At 40.7% G+C, this 25,736-nt stretch overlaps 1 protein-coding gene across 1 annotated transcript in view; it reads left to right on the top strand.

Moving 5' to 3' along the window:
- Positions 1-25,736, top strand: part of DOCK3 (dedicator of cytokinesis 3) — a gene marked incomplete at both ends in the record, with an annotated part of 286,944 nt that overhangs the window by 220,680 nt on the left and 40,528 nt on the right. Inside the window, 10 exons of the mRNA XM_084248035.1 lie at positions 2,329-2,499; positions 3,700-3,892; positions 6,537-6,664; positions 9,062-9,208; positions 11,196-11,294; positions 14,090-14,184; positions 15,884-15,959; positions 16,458-16,558; positions 16,782-16,840; positions 20,646-20,794. Coding sequence (XP_084104161.1) covers positions 2,329-2,499; positions 3,700-3,892; positions 6,537-6,664; positions 9,062-9,208; positions 11,196-11,294; positions 14,090-14,184; positions 15,884-15,959; positions 16,458-16,558; positions 16,782-16,840; positions 20,646-20,794 — 1,218 coding nt within the window. The remainder of the gene's footprint in view (positions 1-2,328; positions 2,500-3,699; positions 3,893-6,536; positions 6,665-9,061; positions 9,209-11,195; positions 11,295-14,089; positions 14,185-15,883; positions 15,960-16,457; positions 16,559-16,781; positions 16,841-20,645; positions 20,795-25,736) is intronic.

Here is a 25,736-nt window from a genome sequence, read left to right as displayed (position 1 = left end):
AGCCTGGGTGGGTAAAAGCTTGAGTTTTCAAGCAACCAAAAATTGGCAAATGTGACCGACACAGGAGCTTACAAATGTTAGATCTGATGTGAGAGGTGACAGAAAGGGAGAGCGGAGGCTGGTTCCCAGGGGTTCTGGCTAGAGCAGCAGGGTTGATGGCAGGGTTACTTATGGAGGTGCAGAATTCCTGGAAAAGATCAGGTTTGGATGAGAAAAAGGAAGCATTAAGTTAATAATCTTGAAGGAGCACTTTCCATACTCATTCTTCCATCAGCCTGGTTTGAAAGGCATCAGATAGGAATACATCTTAATCCCCTCTTCATTGAGTTTCAGTTTGGTCCCCTTCACCAAAGTAGTATATCTCTGACTTGGTCCTATTTTCATCCTTCTTCACAGGATGCATATGCTCCTGGCACCTCTCACTCGGTAGCGTATGGCCCAGGAAACCTCTTGATTCAGCATATCTTGCCACTCATGTCCCATCTCTTCCCTTCACTTTGAGTCATGAGCTTTCAAAAAAAAGTTCTGCAAGAAAGATGGAAATAAAAAGCTCTTTACTTTCTTATGTGGCTATATTATTTATTCCCATGTGATGACCCGTGGGGGTTATCCTTGATGGCTTGAGGATAGATTTTAACAAGACGCTCCAAGAAGACGGCACACTATTCACTTCTGAATGCCTGAGATCCTTACCAAGAAGCAGAGGAAAGAGGGTACAGTGGCTCTCCCTGATGATAGAAAGGCTGTAATAACTTTGAGGATCTCTTTTCCTCTCAGATTTACTAACTTAAGTAGAAAAGAACAGAGTTCCATTATCTCCATGTGGGGTTGGGAGCATCCTTGAACTTTGAAACAAATTCTGTACATCCCTTACCTTCTACTCTTTCTTCCAGTCTCCTTTCCTTCCCCAGTTGCATCTGTCTCCTGATCCTGGCCAAGCAGGTGATGATGTTAAAAATCAAGAGTGGGGAAGTGGAAGTCAGGTTATGCTAGATGACTAGAAGTAGATTTGTTTTCCATGGTTGTCCAAGTTTTTCACAAGGTCATCTTCAGCACCATCCTTGTGCTTCTCTGCAAGGTGTTTTTTATTTTAGAACTTAATGGAGAAACTAAATCCTCATGCCCAGAAGGTGCAAAAAACTATGCTGTTCAGTTCTGGCTCTCACATTGAAACTAATTTCAAGCCACTCAATACATCTCTTATGGTAGCTGTTTGAAATTGAGAAAATCTGATAAGGAGGAAAACATTTTCCTTTTTTAAAATTACAGAATGTATCACAGATTTTCGAAGTTCTTTACAGACCAGGCATTAAATGCTCCTATAACAGAAATTACAGCATTTATGGAAATGAGGCCACATGCTATAACTTACCTTCTGCTGTAAACATTGGGAGACACACTTAACTAGTCATTCTCCAGTGCCAGCTGAGTTTTGTGTGGGCCACAAAAAAAAGTCTTGTATTCCCAAACCTTCTGACAGATGGAGAGATTATGAAAGATCTCTTGGGAATTGTTTCCTGTTATATATTTTAAGTAACTGAGCTCCACTATTTCATCCTTGGAGAAGTTTCTCCCCAATGTCTCTGCCTTTCCTGTGTCTGGTACAGCTATGGTAGTTCTTTGATTAGAAAGCAGATAGTCCTGAATCTAAAATCTGTTCTCTTAAAATAGAATTACTCTACTCACAAGCATGGGCCAAACTACAGGAATGCTCCATGATCTGATTCTGCTCCCAAGACATGTTATGAGAATTTTATCTTCTGTATTGATCATGAACTGTATATGGCAGGTGTCCTGGTCTGGAGGAAGGTAAAGAGTCAGCATGTCAAGTCTGCCAGCTGCTGTGCAACCTGGGCAACTTTTCTCCAAACTTGACCCCTGATGAGAAGGCTGTCAAGCTCTGTCTCAAAGATGCAGAAGACTTCTTAAAATAATCTTCCTTCTTGGAATAAATTCAAGAGTAGTTCTTATATTAGTGCTTTTGGAGCTTCTTACTTCCAAACCTGAAAAAAAAAAATGGAGAGAAACTTAATTTTCTTTTGATCCTATATGTTCTTGAATTCCACTTCTTCTAGAAGGCTGTGGTTCCTCAATTCCAGAACCTCAGAAAATAGTCTTGAAATCATGTGATGATCCTCAGTAGAAGATAGCTGCTGATCAGTGACCTCTTGAGAAAAATTTAAAAATAAAGTGTGTGACACCATAGTTAAAATTGTCTACCACCTGATTCTATCATAGAATTTACCATTACTTTGCCCTTCATTCACCTCTGTTTATTTCTAAACGTCTTTAAAACCTTTTCATCTCTTTTTTCCCCTACACCTCCAGGCCTTGGAATACCTTTTCAAGTTCATTGTGCAATCAAGGATCCTGTACTCACGAGCCACCTGTGGGATGGAAGAGGAGCAGTTCCGATCCAGCATCCAAGAACTCTTCCAGTCCATCCGGTTTGTTCTCAGTCTGGACAGCAGAAACTCAGAAACACTCCTTTTCACTCAGGTATGTGAGTTGCTGGAAAGTGTTGTTCCTTGCAGGGAAGTTTTCTGGTCTGTATTAGCAGGTAATTTCTGTATCCTCTGGTTTCCAGTCAGTGAAGCCCTGCCAGGCTCATGTGTGATTTACAAGGAAATACCTAATAGAACAAAATGCAATTGTTACTTCAAAGCCAGCTATGTCCCAGCTGCCAAATATGAAACAGCTTTATGGTGAAGAGGCACAACTTTATTCCCAGGAAACTTCTTTATACCAGATTTACTTAGCTGCCATTTTGTTAGTTGTTTTTGAACATCTTATTTGCAGTGGATATTCAGAATGTATTAGGGATTTTACTTTTTCTAGTCACTGTGTTAATTTTTTAAGACTTGAGGTTAGTGCTTGTCTCTTTCCCCTGTAGTAGTCTGTCTCCCCAAGGCTTTGGAACTATTATCAGAGTGTCCTCAAAGTGGCACTCCATGGGTGTGTCTGCCAGAGCCAAGATTCTAACAGCGAAGTCTCTAAACACACACACACTCCCCTTGCCAGGACCATTTAGGTCGCTGGTCTCTACCACTATCATCAGTAATCCTCATGACTGATTCCATCACACATTCACCATCCTTTTGGGTTTACACTTGAGACTACCAGGCATCACTTATGAAGGAAATAACTTACAAAGTGCTCCGATTTCATGTTCTCAAATAAACGTCGTTATCCTCGGGAAATGTTCCAGTTCTGAAAGCTGGATTGGTGGGGCAGGGTGTGAGTGGAGTCCAACTAGGGCTGCTTGGAGGCACAAAGTTCTCTCTGCCATACTTTATTTGATAGGTTTTGGTTTTGGTTTGGGACAACAATTGAAAAATCAAAATCTTGATCATAAAGACAAAATTTTAAATCCATTTTCTGAGCAAAATCAACTATGAGTATAAGCCATGTTGAGTTGAGTTCTCTGTGTTCTCCTCTCTTAGGAAATAGCTTGGCAAGTTATAAAAGCCTGAGGTGACCTGGTCCCCAGCACTTTCTCCTGTCTTGATTTCCTTTCTGGTTCTTCTTGCCCCATACCCTAAGTGTGAATGAGTGAAGTCAAAGGTTGGGGAGGAGACACTAAAGGAAGGGGTTCTGGAAACCCTCTTCAGCCTCTTACGGCCTTAATTTATTGTCTGAGCATATAAGCTAGAAACACACTTCACTCCCTGCTAACTACAGCTTTGCTTGCTTCTGCAGGCTGCACTTCTCAATTCCTTCCCAACCATCTTTGATGAACTGCTCCAAATGTTCACCGTGCAGGAAGTGGCAGAATTTGTGAGAGGGACACTGGGGAGCATGCCCAGCACTGTGCACATTGGGCAGTCAATGGATGTCGTAAAGCTGCAATCTATTGCCAGAACTGTGGACAGTCGCCTGTTTTCTTTTTCAGGTAAATGAAGTTGGGATGAGAGTCAGACTTACTTTTGTCCTTTCAGGGCATCAGACAAGTGGTAGAATCAAAGGTTCAGTTTTATCAACCATCATACAAGAAGCTAGTGGCCCTTAAAATGCAGCAGGTTTATTTTTTTTTAATAAATTTAGAGAATACAGCCAAGACTTAGGCCTACTGCCTCACTCACAATTATTTTCTGGGGACCCACACCCTGGGGCATGCCATGGGTAGCTTGTAGAGCAACCTCCCGGCCCACAAGTCTAACAAATTATAACACTGCCATACCCCCAGTAGGATGGGAAAGAGGGGTCACAAGAGAGAAGGTTCTAGCTTGAGGAAACAAGGACATCCAGTAAATAAAAAAGAGGCCCTGAAAGTAGACCCTGAGGACTGATTTCCTTGCCTCACCAGTCAGATGGATCCCTTTTCATCTCTTTGAAGACGCCTCTAAGGATTAAACAGAGATGTACGGAGTCCTTTGTGCTCCCCAAGAGCTCATGACAGCCTAACAAATACCATCAGTAGTCCAGGCTGCCTTTCAGAAGGAACCTCTAGATTAACTCCTAAAACTGCATTAAACATTATCAAGTTCAACCCTGCAGTGCTACCAAATATTTACTGGCCAAATGTTAAGATCAATATAAGTCTGATCTTTAAGTGAAATGTCACTCATAGAATATACTTCTAGGACATGGGAATAAATAAAATGTGCTAGCAAAAAAAAATTATTGTTAGAATTTTTATAATTAGAATTTTTAGTAGTGAATTTTTTTAAGTTTGACTCTTACAGTATAACAACAATGATTTCTCAGCCCCAGTGCTGTACTTACTTGCAGTACTAAATAGTTATCCCCTCTGACTTAACTCTGCCAATGTGGCATATTGCTGATGGTAAATCTACCTCCAAGAAAAGTCAACTATTCTCTACCAGTAGTTGTTTATGATAAACACTTCTCTCTTCTCCAGTCCCTGGATTGAAGATTTTATCAATTTGGACACACTATGACCAAGGCCATTGTACACACTTAAGCTTTATGCGCTACTTAAAGAAGATGTTTCTAGAGTATATGGGAAGCCAGGCAGCAAGCTGCCCTTGTTGACATACTTTATTTCTAATATTTTTACATGTACTTGCTGATTTCCACAGTCACTTAAAAATTATTTTTAAACTTTATGTGGTGGTAGAACTATGTAATTGGATTTTGCGACAACAAGCCACCACCAAATTTTCATTTGCATCTCACATTCATTGAATTCTTGATTGCAGCATCTTCCCTGAGCAGGAGATTTTCACCAGTGGTTATTTAACCCACACACATATTTAACCCACACACATATTCTCAGAGCATGTCACTTACTGGACTCTTCTTCAGCAGGTTCCAGTAACAAACTACTATTTTGTCTGTAGGCAGTTATTAGTTGTTATAAATCCTGCTTTTTGACATTTTGGTCTACAAAATATGGTAAACACTTTTCTTTTACCCAAGTATCCTTTAAACATGGAGCAGCTGTCACTCTATCTTAGTTGAACGTATTGTAAGTATTTGACAAGGCAGTCCCAAAATCTCTTGTGTGTCATGTTATTTGTCTTCAACTGAAAAACACTTCCTTTCTGAATTTCATCTGGAACACTGATATGTGGGCAAACATGAACAATAAGTCTAAAATGCCATGGGTTGTTTGTGTTGCTGGTGATCTGACTGAGTTATGAACCTACTCATGGCCAGATATGAGGACGCCTACAGGGTCACACAATCACTGACCACATAGGGGTGCTTTGTTCACACTTGTATTTTGCTTTTTCTTCTTACCACAGTTATAAAGTAAATGCAGAAAAGGCTGTTAGCACCTCATTCTACAGATGGGAAAATCAAGCCCATAGGAGAAGGCAACCTTCCTGGGGTCTTGGTGTGAGTTAATAAAAGAGTTTGACTTGGATCCAACCTTCCTGAATTCAGGGTTCTAAATATAGTCATTTCCTAGTGAAAATGCTACTCTAGTTACACTGAAAGAAAGGGAAAAACACTTGAATTTATGCAAGTAGGGTGGGCAATAAGGGTTACATAATTTTCAAAGCCTGTGACAGGTTTTCCATATTTTCCTCCATTGCCGTGAACATACCTAGAGCCCCACAAGCCTGAAGTGAAAACGAAAGAGGCCTACAGAGTGCCAGAGTAAAAACTTAGGGGTGTGGAAGTTTCAGGCCCCCTTGCCAGCATTGTAAAGAGGAACCACTTAGGGTCCATATCAAGTCTATGGGCTCAGTCAGTGTCGTCCATAGAACTAGGTGTGTCACTTAAATGGCATTTTCACTGTAAGCTATGCTTTTCATTTGAAGTCTAGTCATTAAAGAGATTTCATTTGGAAACAATCTTCAAATATTAAACCTGCACAAAAGACAACATATACTAAAACTCAGAATGAGAAAAAAGGAAAGAAAAAGGGAAGGGTATACTATGGGATGTCTTACAATGTCCAGGGAGTAGGTTTTTAGGCTCTCATAAGGGAAGGGGTGACCACCAGCTTGCCTCCATTGCCAGCCCTTCCTAATTTGAGATTAGCTTAGTTCTGTATTGCCACTGACTTCCAGAGGTATCTAGTTCTCTGAAGGGCTTCTTCACCTGTGTGTTTTCTCTCCCAGAATCCCGCCGCATCCTGCTTCCTGTGGTTCTGCATCACATTCACCTCCACCTGAGGCAGCAGAAAGAGCTGCTGATCTGCTCAGGGATTCTTGGCAGTATCTTCTCCATCGTCAAGACCAGCTCTCTGGTAGTGGCCGCACACCCACTCTGCCTCCCTCAGCTCTGCCCTCATCTTGTGTCTTTAGCCAGAGCCAAACCAACAAAGATTGCTTTGTGTACTTTTCAGTCAGAGAGGCTTTCATCAGAGACAGGGAGTGCCCAAGTGAACAGAGCCTGTGTGTGCCCAGCAGGCTCCTCAGCACAGTAGTCTTGCTATTTTAAAAAGTTGCGCTACCTTGAATCCACCCAGGAACATAGTTGTATGTAGTACCAGAAAGCCCAATGCTGTGCCATGTTCTGTATCTTTCAAAAGGTATTAATCCTGTGTTCCTTCAAGTGTTCTGAGGATCTCCGCCATGAGCATATGATGCGGGCTCCAACTCAGAAGCAGCTTGCTCATACAGACTATTCTGTCAGTTTCCTGGCAGCTTGATTCCACCCATATGGCATTCCTATACTGTGCCAGATGAGGTCAGGATGTGCAAGAGAGAAATGTCGTTCACAAGAGCTCTGAGCCTCATGGGGTGGTAGAATTGTACTTAGGGTGAGGTAATTCAACTAGTAATGCTTTAGCCTGTTTTTCTTTCCTCTTTGTTTTTTCTTTGTAAAGGAGATCTATGGTAGTAAAAGAAGGAGCCAGGGGAGACAGGGAGGGAGGAGGGAAGGAAAGACCTATATCAGACATGAGTAAGGATGAGTCAATTTTAATCATATTTTTTATTTTATATTTGTGTGATTGTTAAAGAAATGAATATTTCTTATAGAGAATTTGGAAACTACAGCAAAGTATAAAGAAAATAATTAAGAAAAATAATGCGTTTGGTTTTTTTTCTCTATACCATTTTATTGAGATAAGGTTTTTAGAGAATAAAATTTCAAGGGCATTTAAAATGAAAGTCACTAGCCAGGTGATAAGAATATTCAAGGTTAGTGTATCCATGTGAATCAGGAGAGGTGCCAAAAAGGAAAGAATATGCCTGGTTCAAACGCTACAGGATTCAGAGACCCAATAGGGTGCTTTGGTGTCCAGACTTAAAATACCATCTGGTGACAGAGGCCCAGCTTGGGCGAGTGACTGTGATGGTTGCAGTGGCTCTGTTGTTGGCTCTTGGCTCCAGGCAAGGCCTGGCAGCTCTTCTTCACACCAGGCCTCAAAGAGGCAACACCAAGCACACAAGGTCCGCTGCCAGAATAGCCCAAGGTCAGACTTGAGGGGATAGGAGACTTATTGCTAAGGGAAAAAGAGTAATTGAAGGGGGAGAAAGAGAAAGAAGCCATGAAAGCAGAACAGGCCCTGGTGGAAATCTAAAGGAGATAATCTGGTTGTGTTTGTGGGGCTAGAAGTCAGGTGCAACTAGTTGCTTACAATTACTCAGACTGCACAGGTAAGAGTCTTTTGATCAGTTCAATACATAAGACAACTTTGGCTCCAAGAAATACTCAAATTTATCAAGTGAAATGAGGCATAGTGCAGTTATATTGAGTGGATGGATAGGGGATTAGATGAAATTCTAGCTCCATAAGAGCAGAGATACTATCTTTCTTGTTCATCTCTGTATATCCAGGTTCTCAGTGACTGGCATGTGTTAAATTCTTAATAGGTGATGTTTGGATGGACAGATGGACATTTGAGCACTGGAGGCTTGGAAAGGAGCAATAGGAATCTTTTAGTGGGATCATTAAGATCAATCTACAGGATGTGAGATTAAATGCGAAAGGTCTGTAAAAGAGAAGCACAAATTTCCTAAAGTCAGAGCCTGGCATCTGGGAAGCAGCCCTTTGTGAGGAAGCATGCTCTGTTATTTTTATGGGGCTGCCTGAGAAAGATGCTAAGACCAGGGTCTTCCAGGTGGACCAGGGAGCACGAGCAAGAATGCTGAGGAGCTAGAACTGAGACCCAGCCTTTCTGAACAACATTCAGGGCTGGTGAAGATTGAGATCACCTGAGGAGAAAACAGTTCTCAGAAGGACTGAGAAACTTCTATGTATGATGGCAGCTGTGAGGTGCTGCTGCCACAGCCTGTTACTGTGAATACTATTTTCTCATAGTGTTAGTCAACAGTGCTGTGCTTTCTCTGGACGTTTTTAGGGAAATCAGAGAAAATGTTTAATTCAGGACCTTTGCTTTCACTTTGGACTTTGAAATCAATGTATCTGCCTGAAGTACCGAACTTTGGGTGCTACAGCAGTGCTAGATTAGGGTGAGGCCTAACCACCCTGACAGGCTAACAGCGGCAGGTGTGCCTCACCTCCACTCAAAGCTGCTGGCCTGGGTTCCTTCACACTCTTTACTAGTGAGACTTAGAGCTCAGTGTTGAAAACACAATCTAAAGACCACTCCTGACGTGGCTGACTAGTAGGCATTGCCAGCTATATGTCAGCCCAGCCTGGTGCTAATGGTGTGCTTTCTTGCTGCTTGCTCCAGGAGGCAGATGTCATGGAGGAGGTAGAAATGATGGTGGAGAGCCTCCTGGATGTGCTCTTGCAGACTCTGCTCACCATCATGAGCAAATCGCATGCTCAGGAGGCGGTAAGAGGGCAGCGGTGCCCGCAGTGCACAGCCGAGATCACTGTTAGTAACTAACATTCAGGTTTTTTTCTTTCTTTTCTAACCTGGGGTTCCTCCATGCCAACCCCCATCTCACCATCCCACTACCTTCATCTCAGCCTCCCTTCCTGCATGGTTGTCAGCATGCTGCCCTCTCCCTTCTCAAATCTGACTTCCATCTCCACTCTGAAAGGTCTAGGTTCATAATTCTAAGAGTCTACTTTAGAGCAGGTTCAGGGAACACTTCTTGTCCTGCTTTCCTGCACACTGTATCTGTTGGTCTTTGACTTTGAGCCAAGTCATTTTCAATAAAGTGGAATGAAGCAGAGATGTAGTTAAAAGATTGAAGGTAAAAAATAAAAGTCTGTTCCCTCTAGGAACAGACTCTCCTAAATGATGTGCATGACAGAATGATTTTCTCAGAATTTGCTTATATTTACATTTTAGTTGCTTTTATCTATAGTGTTTGTATCTAAATGTCCAGCATCAGGAATAATGTTGAAATATAATTGCACTGGCTTTACTGAATAATGATTGTTGATGATCTAATTAGAAGGGAAACATACTGGGTCAGGGAGATGGGGCCATGGGCCCCAGATTCTCCACTTCTAGACCAGAGTACACTTCTCAACCCTCATGTTAGAACATGATAAACAGATTGCATGGAATCTTCCAGTTGGAAGGTAGGACATCACAATGATCTCTTTAAAGAAAATGCTCTATGGGAGCAAGCTAAGCTCCAGCATGCTTGGGAGAGCAGAGGACAAGCATGCGTTTTAGAGCGTTGGCTTTGAAAAAACATTTGCTCTCTTAGGCGTGCTTGTTGAGAGCACATGCATCCTAATGTGCCCTTTATACACCCACGCTTCTAACCAGCAGTGACACAGGACTTGCTGTGAGCAAAACCTCGATTTATGTTCTTTACAATATAACTCACCAATATTAATGAAGTGATTCATCATATATAGATTAAATGGAGACAATAATACTACAATTTCCTGAGCATCTTTTAATGTACTGAATTTTTTCTTAAATGTTTTGTGTACATTAATTCATCTGATCCCACAATGATCTGTGAATATAGTTTATTATGCCCATTTTTCAGATAAAACTGAGGTTCATGTGCATGTATATTTTAAATATCTATATATCCATCATATAATAGTGATTTCATGGGTCTAGAATGGATTTAAGATACAAAAAAAAGTTGTCAAATTCCCATGAGTTTTAAAACATTTGAAAATCATCCAAATTAAGTAATTGTCCTCTATCCCTTCTGAGGAGGCAACCTTCTAAGAGGAGGCCATGCTTGGCTGCCTCATTGCAAAAGGTGAAAGTCTTTTAAAAGAGTCCTTAAAGCAGATTTTCTTCCATGTGTCCCAGCTAGAACTTGATGAAATTTTAAAGGCTCATCTTTATCCTTAAATTTTTACTTGTCTTAAAGCCCGTAGCTTCTCTTCTCATAAAGATCAGTTTTGACTCCTCTGGTTTCCTGACAGTTGTGTTGATCTGCTGTGTTCCATCTTCCTGGTCCAGTAACCACATGTAAGGTCCAGGCGATCCTCAAGTTGATCCTTGCAAAAGGCTGCACCAGCCTTTTACAATTTGGGCAGAGTCCAAATTGTCTCCCAAGAAGGCCGAGCACCCTATTCTAAGTAGCTCCTCCACACTCACTATGGTGTTGTAGTGACATATAGTGAAAAAGGACAATTTAGCAGAAAGTTTCCTAGGAGAAAACTAGTATATCTGTCTTACTTTATCATAGTTCTTTGTTACAGGCTAAGGTTTTTCAAATAGCCCCATGCTTCAGAGGTCTTACTAAAGCTCTCAAACCATCGAGGCCTCCCTTAGCAGAAAAGAAAATTCATTTTCAGGGCTAGAGTTGTCACATTCCCTTTCATGGTCATTGGGGCCATCTCAGACCCTTCCTTCTTTCCTTGCCCTATGTGGATCTGGGGGGACACAGCCTTTATGATTGGCCCTACTAAGTGTTTTTTGGGTTGGTTCCCAGGGCGAATATGTGTCCTGCCTTCTCTCTCTGCTCCGCCAGATGTGTGACACCCATTACCAGCATCTTTTGGACAACTTCCAGAGCAAAGATGAACTCAAGGTAGGCACAAAGCACTGACCTCTCACCCAGGATAGAAAGCATGCCTCTGAAACTACCCAGAGGCTTTCCCCCAGCAGAAATTATCTTTCCTCTGGATAACCTCAATTGACCTATATTTATTTATATTTATTTTTTTTTAAGATTTATTTATTTATTTATTCATACAAACACTGGGTACAGTCAGAAGTGCGGGAGGGTGAGAGAATTCACCAGAGCCAGAGCGGGGAGCAGAGCAGGCAGAAGGACCGAAGTACACTGCTGAGTGGAGCAGCGGGCGGCAGGAGAGGTCTGCGCACCATGTGGGACCCTCCTCCTGTGGCTGGGGAGCAGCCAGGGATCGAACTGGCACTGCAAAGGCTGTGGGCAGCTTCACAACCCAGCGCTCAACCGCTGCGCCACCGGGGAGGCCCTATTTTTTAAAAAGATTTATTTTTATTTATTTATGCGTACAAGAACCGGGGTACAGGCCAGAGGTGAAAGGATTCACCAGAGACAGAGTGGGGAACAGAACAGATGAATCCACTGAGATTCACTGCTGAGGGGAGCAGTGGGCGAGGCAGGAGAGGTCTGCTGTGCCGTGTGGGTCACTTCCCTGGCCAGGGATCGAACTTAATGCTGCAGTGGTTGTTGATAGCTTGATAGTGCTGAGACTTAACCCCTTGCTCCACCAGGGAGCCCCTGACCTATATTTAAATTCACTCATTCTGTCTTCTGCCAGTTCAAATCTTCTCTTAAGCCCCTCTAGTGAAGTTTTCATTTCAGTTATGCTGCTTCTCAACTCCAGAATTTCTATTTGATGCTTTCAAAATAATTTCTATCCATTTTATTCATATTCTCTATTTGGTGACATACTGTCCTTGTACTTTCCTTTTTTTTTTTAAATTTTTTTACATCATTGTTCATTTTTAAACAATATTTGCTTCTTCCCAGCCCCCTGAGGTGTAGTCTCCATAGAATTTCCTTCAGCAATGCACCCTTACACCATCACCTCAGTCCCCTGTGCTCCTCCCTCCCTCCGTCTGATCTCAATCCCTCCTCCTCCCCTGCAGTATGTCTCTGGTTTATAATTGTCTGTTTTAGCTTTGTTGTGTTTGTATTGTTATTATTTTTTTACACTGATGTCTTATTTTGTTCCCCTATATTCCTGCTATAAGTGAAAACATCAGATGGAGCTAAAAGGAATTATGCTCAGTGAAATAAGTCAGAAGGAAAAAGAAAAATATTGGATGGTTTCACATGTACTTTCATTTTTTAGACATGATTTCCTTTAGTTCTTTGAACACATTTGTAACAGTTGATTTAAAATTTTTTTCCTACTCCAACATTTGAGAATACATCAAAGACAGTTCTGTTGCCTTCTTTCTTCCTGTGTATAGGCCATACTTCCCTGTTTCATTTCTTATATTTTGGGTTGAAAAGTGGACAATTTGAATAGTATGGCAACTCTGAAAATCAGATTTCCTTCCCCTCCCCCAACATCCCCAGGCTTTGTTGTTGTTGATGTTTGTAGGCTTTCTTAGTGACTTTCCTGGACCAGTTCTTTAATGTCTGTATCCTTTGGTGTATGAAGTCACTAACATTTCCATGCAGTAAGTTTAGTGATAAGCTAATAACTAGACAGATTTTCTTAAGTGCTTTAAATTATTAAGTCTTCCACACCTTGCTAAGAGGCTGTGTATGTGTGTTAAGGCTTGCCTCCGGTGAGTGTTCCAGCAGCTCACATCTCTGCCTTTGTTTGCCTTCATGTCTTCTTTGCATAGAGTCTCAAAGTCAGCCAGATGTGAGAGATTGGGCTTCTTAGGTCTTTCCTGAGAATATGTGCCTCTCCCTGAACATGTGTGGCCTTCTAGACTCACAGAAATATGTCAGAGCTTTTCAGAAGCCCCTCTAGATACCTCATTGCCCGATTTTTCTTTTGTTTGAACCCTCCTTGCTTGCCCCAATGATGAGGCTGCTTCATGCAGCTGGGCTGTTAAATCATTATGGCTGACTGTTTTCAAAAAAACACCCTTAATGATAAGGCTTTTCTCACTGAGCCAGGTCATACAAGTCCTCTGAATGGGGCTTTCATAGGGACTTGCCAAGCAGATCAAAAAGTAACAATTCTGTGGGTTTGGAGCTTTTGGAGGAAGCTCCATTTTGTCCTATCCAGTGACTGCTGGGCTACTGATTTTCACTACTGTTGTGGTTCCATAGTAGTTTTCAAGACTACTGTGGGGGTAGAGAAATAATGGTTATAGGACAAATTAAAATACAACAGGTCTCACTGTTCTTACTAAGATTCAGACATTTTTCTTGAATAACACCCTTGGTCTGCCACCATTCTCATTACTTTTATCTGGAACAGATTTTTGAGTATCTTTGATCTATTGCTAAAGCGCTTCTCCTTCCAATGTGTTCTTAATATTTAAGAAAACAGGTTCTTACAATCAGGTGCTCAGGGACCATGCCCCATGCCCCCAAAGAATGAGGCCCTCAGACTTGGTTGGACGCCAGTTCTGCTGGACTCTGCTGGACAAAGCCTTCCCTTTGCTTTGGGCTTTCAGTGCTGGGCTGCATGGAAACAGAGATGCCTCTGTTCCGCCCAGTCTAAATCTGCTCATACTTGGCCAATGAGAATGCCTGAATTCCCTCATCGCAGCCCTCTAACAGAAAAGCAGTATACAAAGGGAACTAGAATCTAACCTAGTCCCACCCATTCTTATGGTTTCTAGAGGTCAGGAAAGGCCTGTTGAAGAAATGCATGCTACAGTGATAGTGGTGGTATCTCCTGTTAAATTTTCCTCTCTCATCAGGAATTCCTGTTGAAGATTTTTTGTGTGTTCCGGAACCTGATGAAGATGAGTGTCTTTCCTCGAGACTGGATGGTGATGAGACTTCTTACAAGCAAGTACGTGTGGAAGGACCCTGCAAGAGCATCCTTTGAGCTGTTTTCAGACTAAAGAAAGTGTGTAAGGAGTATGTGATAGAGAAAGCAAGACAGAGCTAAAGGCCAAGGCCCTGGGCACAGAGAAGAGGGTAAATGTGAAAAACATTTGGAACCACAATCAGAGGACTTGGCGATTTACCATAAATTGAGGAGAATACATAGTCAAAGATAGTTAAAATTGTTAAAAAATGGAGTCTGAGTGCCCGGTAGATGATGTCATGGTAAGGATAGAGAAGGGTTCCTCTTTCAGGAAAACCTGCCCAGTGCCCACTGACCTCTCTTGCTGTCTAGTTTCAGGCAGTATCCCAAGCCCTTCTCTTGATTTGATTTGTGTTCTCTGCCAGACAGTGCTTGCCTCCCACTGCAAGTGCTAACTACCCACCTCAGTACCTGACTGTGAAGTTCTGACCACTTCTGACTTTGGTCACAGAATTCACTCTAAGGTTGACCCCAAATTGCCTGCCCCACTCCTGTATCTAACCAGTGTTGCTTCTTGACAAACCAGACAAGTGGGGCAAGTGATAATATGCTGGCTCATCTGGCCTCCCTCCACTCAAAAGAAGGCCATTTGGCCTCCAATCTGTAACCTAGTGCCTTCTCCCATTGCTCCACCTTTTATGTTGGCTTTATATAGGACATAGTGAAATTATATTAGATATATTAGCAAGGTATCAGCATGTTCTTTCTGCTTTATACCTTTTATAGAGCTCTCTTGTTCAAAACTGCAAACATTTTATACAGAATAGAGGAATAGTTATAACCAAATTCATAGATATTTTCTCAAAGTAGTGAATTTTCCATTTGAATCCCTCTTGTTTCTGTCTTTTAGCCCTTCAGAGTATTTCAGGCTCCCCAACCCATCTTATAGGAGCTGCCTCTTATTGCAAGACTTTTACCTTTGAAATTTGTCATCCACTCTGCTGGTAGACTAATTTCTCTAATGTACTGGTTTTGCCTTGCCTCTCTTCTGAACCAGAGCCCCTTTGCTGGGCAGTCAAGGCCCTGTATATCTAATCCTCACCTACCTGTCTCACTTCACTTCTTCTCTGCCTTAATCTGTGCCCTCAGTTCCAACAAGCAAGATCTAACAAGGCTCCCATTGTTCCTTTATATGTTCCCAGGCTAAAACTGAGAGATTGATTCCAGGCCAAAGGCTAAAATCAAATAACTTACAGATGGAAAATAATAGTATATGACAAAGTAGAGGTTTAGTAACTATGTACTCCTATTATCAAGTAAAATAATAAAATTCTTCATTCCTCTGCTAATCATAATATATGTTAATTACCCAAGTCACCAAAATACTTTGAATCACTCTTGGAGCTGGAAGAAACCTTAAAGAGCCACTGAACTCTACCCCCCTCCTTTTAATAGGCAGGGAAACTGGGGCTCCAAGAAAAGTAGTACTAAGGCAATGTGATGTCTGGGCTGAGTCTAGAACTCACTGGTGCCCTGTGCTGTCCCGCCAGCTACGGGGCATTCTTTGTGCTTGTTTTTCTGTAGGTTCACACCATCTAGCTCTTTCCTGTAGAGTCATATCTTACATGGGAGCAAGTCATACTCAGGAACTATACACATAGACCATAAAAAATTGATGCTAAGCTGTTAGATGCCAGTGTTAGTCTTTTAACTCCATCAATGCCTTGTTCCCTTACTTCAGTATTATAGTTACTACTGTCCAGTACCTGTCTTCTGCATTACACAAGAATTTCACAGACACAGATTTCGACTTTAAGGTAAGAACTTGTGAAGTTCATCACTATCTTTGTAATAACCCTAGAAAGTTAAAAAGCAACCATACTTATTTTTTTGTTTTACTAAAAAGAACCATTTTATTTTGCTCACAGTTTTGCAGATAAGGAATTTGAGAGGGACTCATCTGGGTGGCTGGGTGCTAGTGCACACTCACTGGTTTTTGCTTTATTAACGTTCATGGCATCAGCTTCCAAACATGTAGTGATTAGACTATGACCTTGGAACCCCTTCCTCCCATTGGAGGTGTTGGGAGCCAGATACCCATGAGTATGCTTTCTATTCCAGCATCAACACTATTGGCTTCAGAGGAGTCAAGAAAGAAAAGAAAATGTCCTATTTGCAAAAATATTTAGAAGGAAAAAAAAATCAAGATCTTAATTGTAAAATGAATTCTGTTCTATATGCATAAATTTAGAATCTCTCCTTGCAAGGTTAAGGATTTAGGTTGTCATATGTTTCTTCTTTCTCTGCCTCTCTAGGTGTGGAATTCTTATTTTAGCTTGGCAGTTCTGTTCATAAACCAGCCAAGCCTCCAGCTAGAAATCATCACCTCAGCCAAGAGGAAGAAGATTCTAGATAAGTAAGACATATGTCTCTTATTCATCTCCCTACCAGATGGGGCTTTTTCCATGAGAGGCACCTTCAGAAGTCCACAAAATTCCCAAGGAGTCGAGTGTGAAAGTTCAGTTGAGAGCCAAATAACTTAGTTTTTTGGAAGCATTAGGAACAGACTAGCCCCATTGTGTTCCTGTGTTCCTGAACTTTCTCCCACTAATAGCTGGCTCCTGTGTTACTATTCTCAGGTATGGGGACATGCGCGTGATGATGGCTTATGAACTGTTCAGCATGTGGCAGAATTTGGGTAGGTTTTTCTCTCCTTTTTTCCTTGTACATATTACATGTAAGAAGTGGTAAGACTTCCTCTGAGTTTTATAAATGTTAATTCACACCCAGGAAATCTTTCACATAACACCTCAGATGTATGGTGTAGCACATGTGCACTAAGACCCTTGCAGAAGAGTTAGGCTAGGAAATAAGGCCCCACTAATACATATGCACAATCCCTTTTTTGAGAACTGAAGTCAAAAGGAAAGAAAGAAGATGAGAGCTCCAATAGTTTTTATCCCCCAATTTGAGAACTCACGCCTATAGGATCTTTTGTGTTCTTTGTGTTGCAATCCAGAAGTTACAGGCTCAAAAGCATAGATCTTGGAAATAGTCAGCACATGAACAAGGGTTAAACTGTTACTTTTATTTTTTTTTTAAAGATTGATTTATTTATACAAGAACTGGGGTACAGGTCAGAGGCACAGGAGGGTGAAAGAATTCACCAGAGAGCAGGGACCTAAACAGGCAGGCAGACCAAAGACACTGCTGAGGGGAGCAGCTGGCGAGTCAGGAGAGGTCTGCCACCATGCCATGTGGGTTTCTCCCTGGCTGGCCAGGAATCGAACCTATGCTGCAGACAGCTTCACAGCACAGCGCTCAACCCGCTGCGCCACTGGGGAGGCCCAAGCTGTTCCTTTTAATAAAGATTGAAATATTTCTTGCGTCTCTGGTATTAGGCATCCAGATCAGGTTCCTGACATCAGTTGCGTGTTAGTAGAGAATCACAGCTTCTAGATGAGATTGATTTTAGATCCTTTCTTTTAGTAGCTTCTTTGACATTTACTGCTTTGGAGTTAAAATTATCAGTTTTGGTGGAATCCTTGAATTGCTCTAGGGACTAGGTGGGCCATCCCTTGGTACTATAGTCTTCAGAGTGGTCTGCCAGGATGTTAGAGAAGCTGTTACTTTTCCTAAAGTCTAATTTCAACTAAATGCATGGCTCTGAAGCTTTAGGAATGATAGTCATAAAAATGTAGTCTTCCATTAACCACTTAGTCTAGAGCCAGCAAGCAAGGTGCAAGGCTTTCCTGCCAACAGTAGAGTCTTCCAATCCATAAGAAAGTATGCAGTTTCCCAAATAGTTCTTTTCATTCTTTGCACTCATGCATGGCCAAGAGGCTCCCTCTTGAGTTAGCCGGAGTCTCCTGCATAATATCACCCTGATAGTTTCTCTCTCTGTCTACCCCTTGAACTTCACATTATTTTTCTTATGGGAACATTGTATTTCCTATGGGAGCATTGTATCTACTCCATACAGCTCAGCTCATCCCTCAACTTTCTTAATGCAGCCTTTATATGGAAAGTGGGTCACGTAGGTTTTCCTGTGACTGATCTGTACTGCTCTTACTCCATGTATCCAGCACAGCTTGAGCATAGATCTTATCATTAAATTTCTAGGAACACAAGACATTAACTGTACCACGTTCTAAGACTGGAGTATGCAGACTCAGCCTTGTTCCTTAGATGGGCTTTCAAAATGGAAGAAATTTTTTTTAAAAAAGATGCCAAATTGGGCCTCCCCGGTGGCGCAGCGGTTGAGCGCTGGGTTGCGAAGCTGCCCGCAGCCTCTGCAGCGCTGGTTCGATTCCTGGCTGCTCCCCGGCCACCAGAGGAGGGTCCCACATGGCGCGCAGACCTCTCTGCCGCCCGCTGCTCCACTCAGCAGTGTACTTTGGTCCTTCTGCCTGCTCTGCTCCCTGCTCTGGCTCTGGTGAATTCTCTCACCCTCCCGCACTTCTGACTGTACCCAGTGCATGTATAAACGAAAAACGAACAAACAAATAAATAAATAAAACATGCCTCTATAAAAAAAAAAAAGAAAAAGAAAAAAAAATTAAAAAAAAAGATGCCAAATTTACCTGACAAATCTATTCCTATCTCATTGTTTTTGGTCAAAATGGTATTTTCTGGTCCCCAAGAACTGATTTTTTTTCTGTAGCAATCATAAAGGCGCACAGTTTGCTTCCTTCTTAGTATCTGAAGAACTGAAAGCAGAGCTCTGGAAGACAGTTCATGCTGTTTCACCATTGCAAAAAGAAGAAAGGTTCTGATCCACACTCCTCAGACTGGCCTTGGTTTCTGGGAACATGCCCCATATGACAGGCCAGTCACAGGAAAACCCACATGACCCACTTCCCATGGAAAGGCTGCATTAAGAAAGTTCAGGGATGAGTTGAGCTGTTCGGAGTAGTACAGTGCTCCCATAAGAAATTCAATGTGAAGTCAAGGCAGAGAGAGCCTAGGCCTCTCAATCAGAGTGATACTATACAGGAGACTCCTACTAACTCGAGAGGGAGCCTTTTGGCCATGCATGAGTGCAGGCAATGAAAAGACCTATAGATTTCAGATGTCTAGCAATTGGATCAGGGAATGAACATCTCATCACTTACATGCTTCTGGACTCGAGATGGAAACCCTAGGGATACTGCATTGTGTTTAAGCAGAAATATATGGATTGTCTTTGCTAAATAAATGCTGTGACCAGATTGTCTGCAATCGGGATAACGATTACTAGAAATCCCATTCATTCTGGAGCAGTGAATCTAGATTTCAAAATGATTTTCAGGTAGTTAGTGAAACCTCCTAGTAAATTCTGTCAAACATTTGTTTTAACTGGGCTGTACCATCTTTATCCCTAACCTCTAAAAAGACAGGAGAAGGGGCCTCCCCTAGTGGCACAGCAGTTGAGCTCTGGGCCTCAAGGCTGCCTGCAACCTCTGTAGCACTGGTTCATTCCCCTGCCGCCATTGAGGGTCCCACCAAAAAAAACAAAAAAAGACAGGAAAAGGAGTATCTCAGGTATCTCCAGAGGGGAGAGCTTGTTTTTGTTCTTAAATGTCCAGTGCAGATCAAAGCATGCACTGTGACTCCAGTTCAGAAGTTTCCATGGAAAAAATAAAACAATCATAAACTATTACCTGTGTTTGGAGGTATATGAAAAATTGTTCAACATCACTTACATAATCAGGGAAATGCAAGTCAAAACCACAATGAGATACCACCTTACACCAGTGAGAATGGCACATATTAAAAAAACTAGCAACAACAAATGCTTACAAGGATGTGGAGAAAAAGGAAGTCTCCTACACTGCTGGTGGGAGTGCAAACTGGTCCACCCACTATGGAAAGCTGTGTGGAGATTCCTCAGTCTGCTAAAGATGGAGCTTCCATATCATCCAGCAATTCCACTCCTTGGAACCTACCCAAAGGGCACAAAAACATTAAATCAAAAGGATACCTGCACCCCTGTGTTTATTGCAGCAATATTTACAATAGGTAAGATATGGAAACAACCCAAATGCCCAAAAAGAAATGAGTGAATCAAGAAAATATGGTATATATACACAACAGAATATTATTAAGCAATCAAAATAGATAAACCCATGCCATTTGCAGCAATTTGGATGGAGCTGGGAAGGATTATGTTCAGTGAAATAAGTCAAGGAAAAAGAAAAATATCAGATGGTTTCACTTTTAGGAGGATTATAGGGGAACCAAATAAGGGATCAGGAAAAAAAATAATAATAAATAAAATTAATAGGCAACTATAAATCAGAGACATTCTGCAGGGGAGGGGCAGGGATCAAATGGGAGAGAAGAGAACAAGAGGCTATCATGATGGCACACAGGTGAATTGGTAGTGGAAATTTTACGGAGACTACACCTGAGAGGAGAAAGCAAATGTTGTACAGAAATGAACAATGATGTAAAATATATATAAATAAATGTTAAAAATTAAAAAAAAAAAAAACTATTACCTGTTGGGTTTTGTTGTTCAGGTGAACATAAGATCCACTTTATTCCGGGAATGATTGGTCCTTTTCTGGGTGTAACCCTGGTCCCACAACCAGAAGTGCGGAATATCATGATTCCCATCTTTCATGACATGATGGACTGGGAGCAGAGGAAAAACGGCAACTTCAAACAGGTAAGATGACACCTGACAGTGTTCAGTGTTCTCTGAAATGGGCCCCTTCTGTCAGGCTGTGGTTTCAGTGGGAATTGACTATAGCTTGGCCTTCTTAAACCCTGTACAGGGTTTTTCCCTTACTTGATAGCCAGAATTGATTTATGGATTTCTTCGTGAAGTTAGAGGCCAGAAAAGAAGCATAGAAAAGGAATGACTATCTTGTGAAAGGGAATTTTGATTAAGGAGAGAATGACTGATCCTCCCAGCTTTATTCAGGAGAAGGTTCTGGGGGTGTGCTGTCTCCAAGGCGAGAGCCCAGACCGCATGACTTCTCATGGTTCAGCGTAGCCTACCAGTTCAAAGACTTCTGCACAGAGGGATGGGTTCAGGAGGTGTAAGCTCTTAGTTTCTGACAGTGGCTTCAGGCTATCCCTGTGTGCCATTCTTGTGCCACCCTAAGGTAGAAGAGATGGCCTCTGCCTTTATAGTTACAGCTGCAGGGAATAGAGCTAAGACTAATAGGGGTCAGTGGTAGGGAGCCAATTTCAGCTAATAAAAGAAATTACTTTCTAACAAGAACTCTCTATAGTAAGCTGACCTGCTTGGGAGATTAGGGAGTCCTTTACTGGTGGTTTTCAAACAGAAGCTTCCAGGAAGCCTATAGAGGACATTTCTGTACTGACCTCAGGATTGTACCAGTTTCCCAGTAAGCGCCTCCCCAATCCTGTGATTCTGGAATGAGCCAGTGGTCTTAGAGTGAGAGATGATTACAGTGAATAATAAGACCAGGCAAATTATAATTGAATTTTTTTTTTAATTTACAAAGAATAAAGTCACTTTTGATTTACAGTTCTGTTAATTTTGGCGAGCACATAGTCATGCAACAACTGCAGTCAAGATTTTTCACTTAGTATAACACCTTTGAGAATTTCATCCATGTTGTCACATATATTGGTTTTTCTGTCACTGAGTGGTTTTCCATTGCAGTTAATTCCTTCACCATTTGAAAGACAGCTGGGTTATTTCCACTTTTTTTTTTCCTTTTTTGGTGACAATGAATTAAGCTGCTAAAAACATTTCCTTAGAGATTTTTGTATGAATATATACTTTTATTTTTCTTGGGGTAAATACCTAGGAATAGGACTTGTGTGGGTATTGTGTGGTGTTTGTCAATTTTATAAGCAGCAGCTATGAGAGTTCCAGTTGATCCCTTATACTCACTAACATTTGATATTATCTCTGTTTATTTTAGCCATTCTAATAGATGTATAGTTGTATACCATTTCCCTAATAACTAATGATGTTCAGCATCTTCTAATGTTTATTTATTATCTTTATATCTTCTTTGCTGAAATGACTATTCAAAACTCATTAATTTTTAATTGCATAGTTTGTTTGCTTATTGTTGAGTTTTGAGAGTTCTTTATATATTTTGGAATTAAGTCCTTTATTGAATATATGGTTTTATAAATATTTTCTCCTGGTCTTTAGCTTTTTTTTTTTAATTTACTAAACAGTGTTTTTCACAGAAGAAAAGTACTCATTTTTAGTTCAGTTTATTGATGTTTTCCTTGTATAGATCATGCTTTTGGGGTCATATTTGACAATCTTACCTATAACTCAGGACCACAAAATTGTGTGTCCTTTGCTTCTTCTAGAAGCTTTATAATTTCACATTCAAATCTATGATCTGTTTTGAGGTAATGTTAGTATATAAGATGAGAAGTAAAGATCAGGGCTTTTTTTCTTTTTTGCGTATAGATGTCTAGCACCTTTGGTTGAAAAATTGTTCCTATCAAAAATTAATATTTGTGATATGGATCTTTTTATGGACCCAGTTGTCTTTCTTTTGACCTATATATCTAATATTTCACCATTACCATGTTGCCTTGATTATGGTAGCATTATAATTACTCTTAAAATTAAGTGCAGTGAATCTTCCAATTTTGTTTTTTTCAATGTGAATTAGCTATTATAGTACCGTTTATTATAAATCTCAGAATCAGCATGTCAATAGCTACAAAAAATGCTGCTAGAATTTTGATTGGGATTATATTAAATCTATAGATCAAATTTGGAGGAATTAATATTTTAATAATACTTAATAATTCTTACCCATAAAGGCAATATATATCTCTGTTTCCTTTAGGTGTTCTTAAATTCCTTCATTAATGTTTTATAGTTTCAGCACACAAATAATACAAATCTGTTGCTAGATTTATATGTAAATATTTCCTGGGTTTTGTTGCTATTATAAATTAATCTGATTTTTAAATTTTGTTTTTCAGCTGATGAGGATATAGCAATACAATTGTTTTTCTATATTAACCTTGTCTTCTGCACTTTTGCTAAGCTCACTAGTTTTAGATTTCTTTGTAGATTCCTTGGGATTTATCTATTTAGATAACCCTGTAACCTGCAAATACAGTTTTATTTCTTCTTTTCTAATCTGTATGACTCTTATTTTTTTCTGCTTCATTGCACTGTGACCTCCATCTGATGTGATGATGATAAATAAGAGTGATGATAAATAAGAGTGATGATAATGGATATATTGTCTTATCCTTAATCCTAGGGAAGCATTCAGTTTTTCATAATTAAGTCTAATAATGGCTCTAGGACTTTTTTAGATGCTTTTTATCAAGAATAATACATTTTTAGACTATACAGCTCTAATATCTTCAGAAGTTAGGGAAATAATAGCTTCAAACAGAAAAAGAACTGTTGCTTTTCTATCTTGTCACAAACTGTGCCTACTAATTTTTCAAAATGCAAAGCTGCCTAATGAGAGAACCCAATTACCAAGAAGTAGCTATTCCAGAACTGCACCATAGGTCATCTCAGTGTACTAAGAGCAGGGCATTCCACAGAATAAAGAAGGTTAGCTTCGGGGCCTCACTGGTGGCCCAAGGGGTTAAGACACAACCTGTGAAGCTGTCTGCAGCCTCCGCAGCACGAGTTCAGTCCCTGGCCAGCCAGGGAGCAACCCACATGGCGCAGCAGACCTCTCCTGACTAGCCCACTGCTCCCCTCAGCAGTGTACTTCGGTCAGCTCCCTGTTTTGTTCTCCACTCTGTCTCCGTGAGTCCTCTCCCTATGCCTCTGGCCTATCCTCCAGCTCTTGTATGCATAAATAAATAAATCGTTTTAAAAAAGTTAGCTTTGTGGACGGTTAAGTTAGAAGTCATTTGTCTCATACATCTCAAGTCTCAGTTGATGAACTATGTTCTTTACCCCAATAAGTCTGTCATGAAACATTGACATTCAGCAAGCCATGTAAACCTTGCTAGAAATATTTTGCTGCTGCCTCCGTTTTCCATCAAATATTTTTAAAGAATGGACTACTCTTCCCCCCCCCACATTTCCATTTCCCACCCTTTCAGTTCAGTCTAGTATACATTATACACTCACTTTTGTTGAAATTGCTCTCTTGAAAGTTACCCATAGTTTTCTAACTACCAAAATCTAATGGCTCTTTGATCTTGATTTCAACTGTGGTTTCCATATTTTGGCTCTATTCACTATTTTCCTACCTTTTACCACCTGCTAAAAAATATTTATTTTTAAAGATTTATTTATTTATTTATTCATACAAACACTGGGTACAGTCAGAAGTGCGGGAGGGTGAGAGAATTCACCAGAGCCAGAGCGGGGAGCAGAGCAGGCAGAAGGACCGAAGTACACTGCTGAGGGGAGCAGCAGGCGGCAGGAGAGGTCTGCGCGCCATGTGGGACCCTCCTCTGGTGGCCGGGGAGCAGCTGGGGATCGAACCGGCGCTGCAGAGGCCATGGGCATCTTCGCAACCCAGCGCTCAACTGCTGTGCCACCAGGGAGGCCCTAAAAAATATTTCTAATTACAAAAATGTATTTAATGTCAAAGTATTTTAGATGCAAATAAACTATAGTGAAAAAATGTAGCCCATAATATTATTATTATTATTAGCAACTTGCAGGGGAGGCAGGTATATCTTTTTTTTAGACATTTTTATCAATGCATAGTTTAAGTTAAAACATGGAATCACTTGTACAGTGTTTCTTTTTTTTGCAGCCTTATATATACTGGTTTAAAAATCTTCCTTTTTAGTAACACCTTGTCATTACTTTCCATTTACATCAGGTAATGCTCTTCTGTGCTACACTATTAACTATTTTCCTATTTTACCACCTGCTAAAAAATATTTCTAATTACAAAAATGTATTTAATGTCAAAGTATTTTAGATGCAAATAAACTATAATGAAAAAATGTAGCCCATAATATTATTATTATTAGCAACTGCAGGGGAGGCAGGTATATCTTTTTTTAGACATTTTTATCAATGCATAGTTTAAGTTAAAACATGGAATCACTTGTACAGTGTTTCTTTTTTTGCAGCCTTATATATACTGATTTAAAATCTTCCTTTTTAGTAGTACCTTGTCATTACTTTCCATTTACATCAGGTAATGCTCTTCTGTGCTACACTATCAGTTTAGAGGCTGCCTGGCATTCCGTTGCATGGCTGACCACAGTATACTTCATTAGGCTCCTAGTTTTAGAAACTCAGGTTCATTCCAAATTTCTGTTGTGAATATTGTGAAAACTATATCCATTCCTGTTCTTAAGAAAAGTTCTGGCCTGTAATTTTTAGATCAAAAAGCAAAACATTTAAACTTTTACACTGTTTCTTGAAACTGTTATATCTTGACTTCTTAGACCCCAGTCCACCCTTTCTGTGTGTGCCCCATCCAAGCACTGGCCATGCTGAGCTGTTCAGCTGTTATCCCTGCATCCCTTACCAAATGATGAGCTATTAGGGACAAGGAGTATTTCTTGTGCTTCCATTTCTTAGAATATAACGTGGTGCCTTAGATATGGTGAGTTCATGGAGATGAAAATCAAAAGTAATATTCATTTCCAGAGCTAGGGCACAGTGACACTGAAGAGGATTGTTAACCACCCTTACTGTCTTACAAATGAAG

This window comes from Talpa europaea (assembly GCF_964194135.1).
Source record: "Talpa europaea genome assembly, chromosome: 11".
NCBI classification, from domain to species: domain Eukaryota; kingdom Metazoa; phylum Chordata; class Mammalia; order Eulipotyphla; family Talpidae; genus Talpa; species Talpa europaea.
This window is presented reverse-complemented; position numbering and strand designations above follow the sequence as displayed.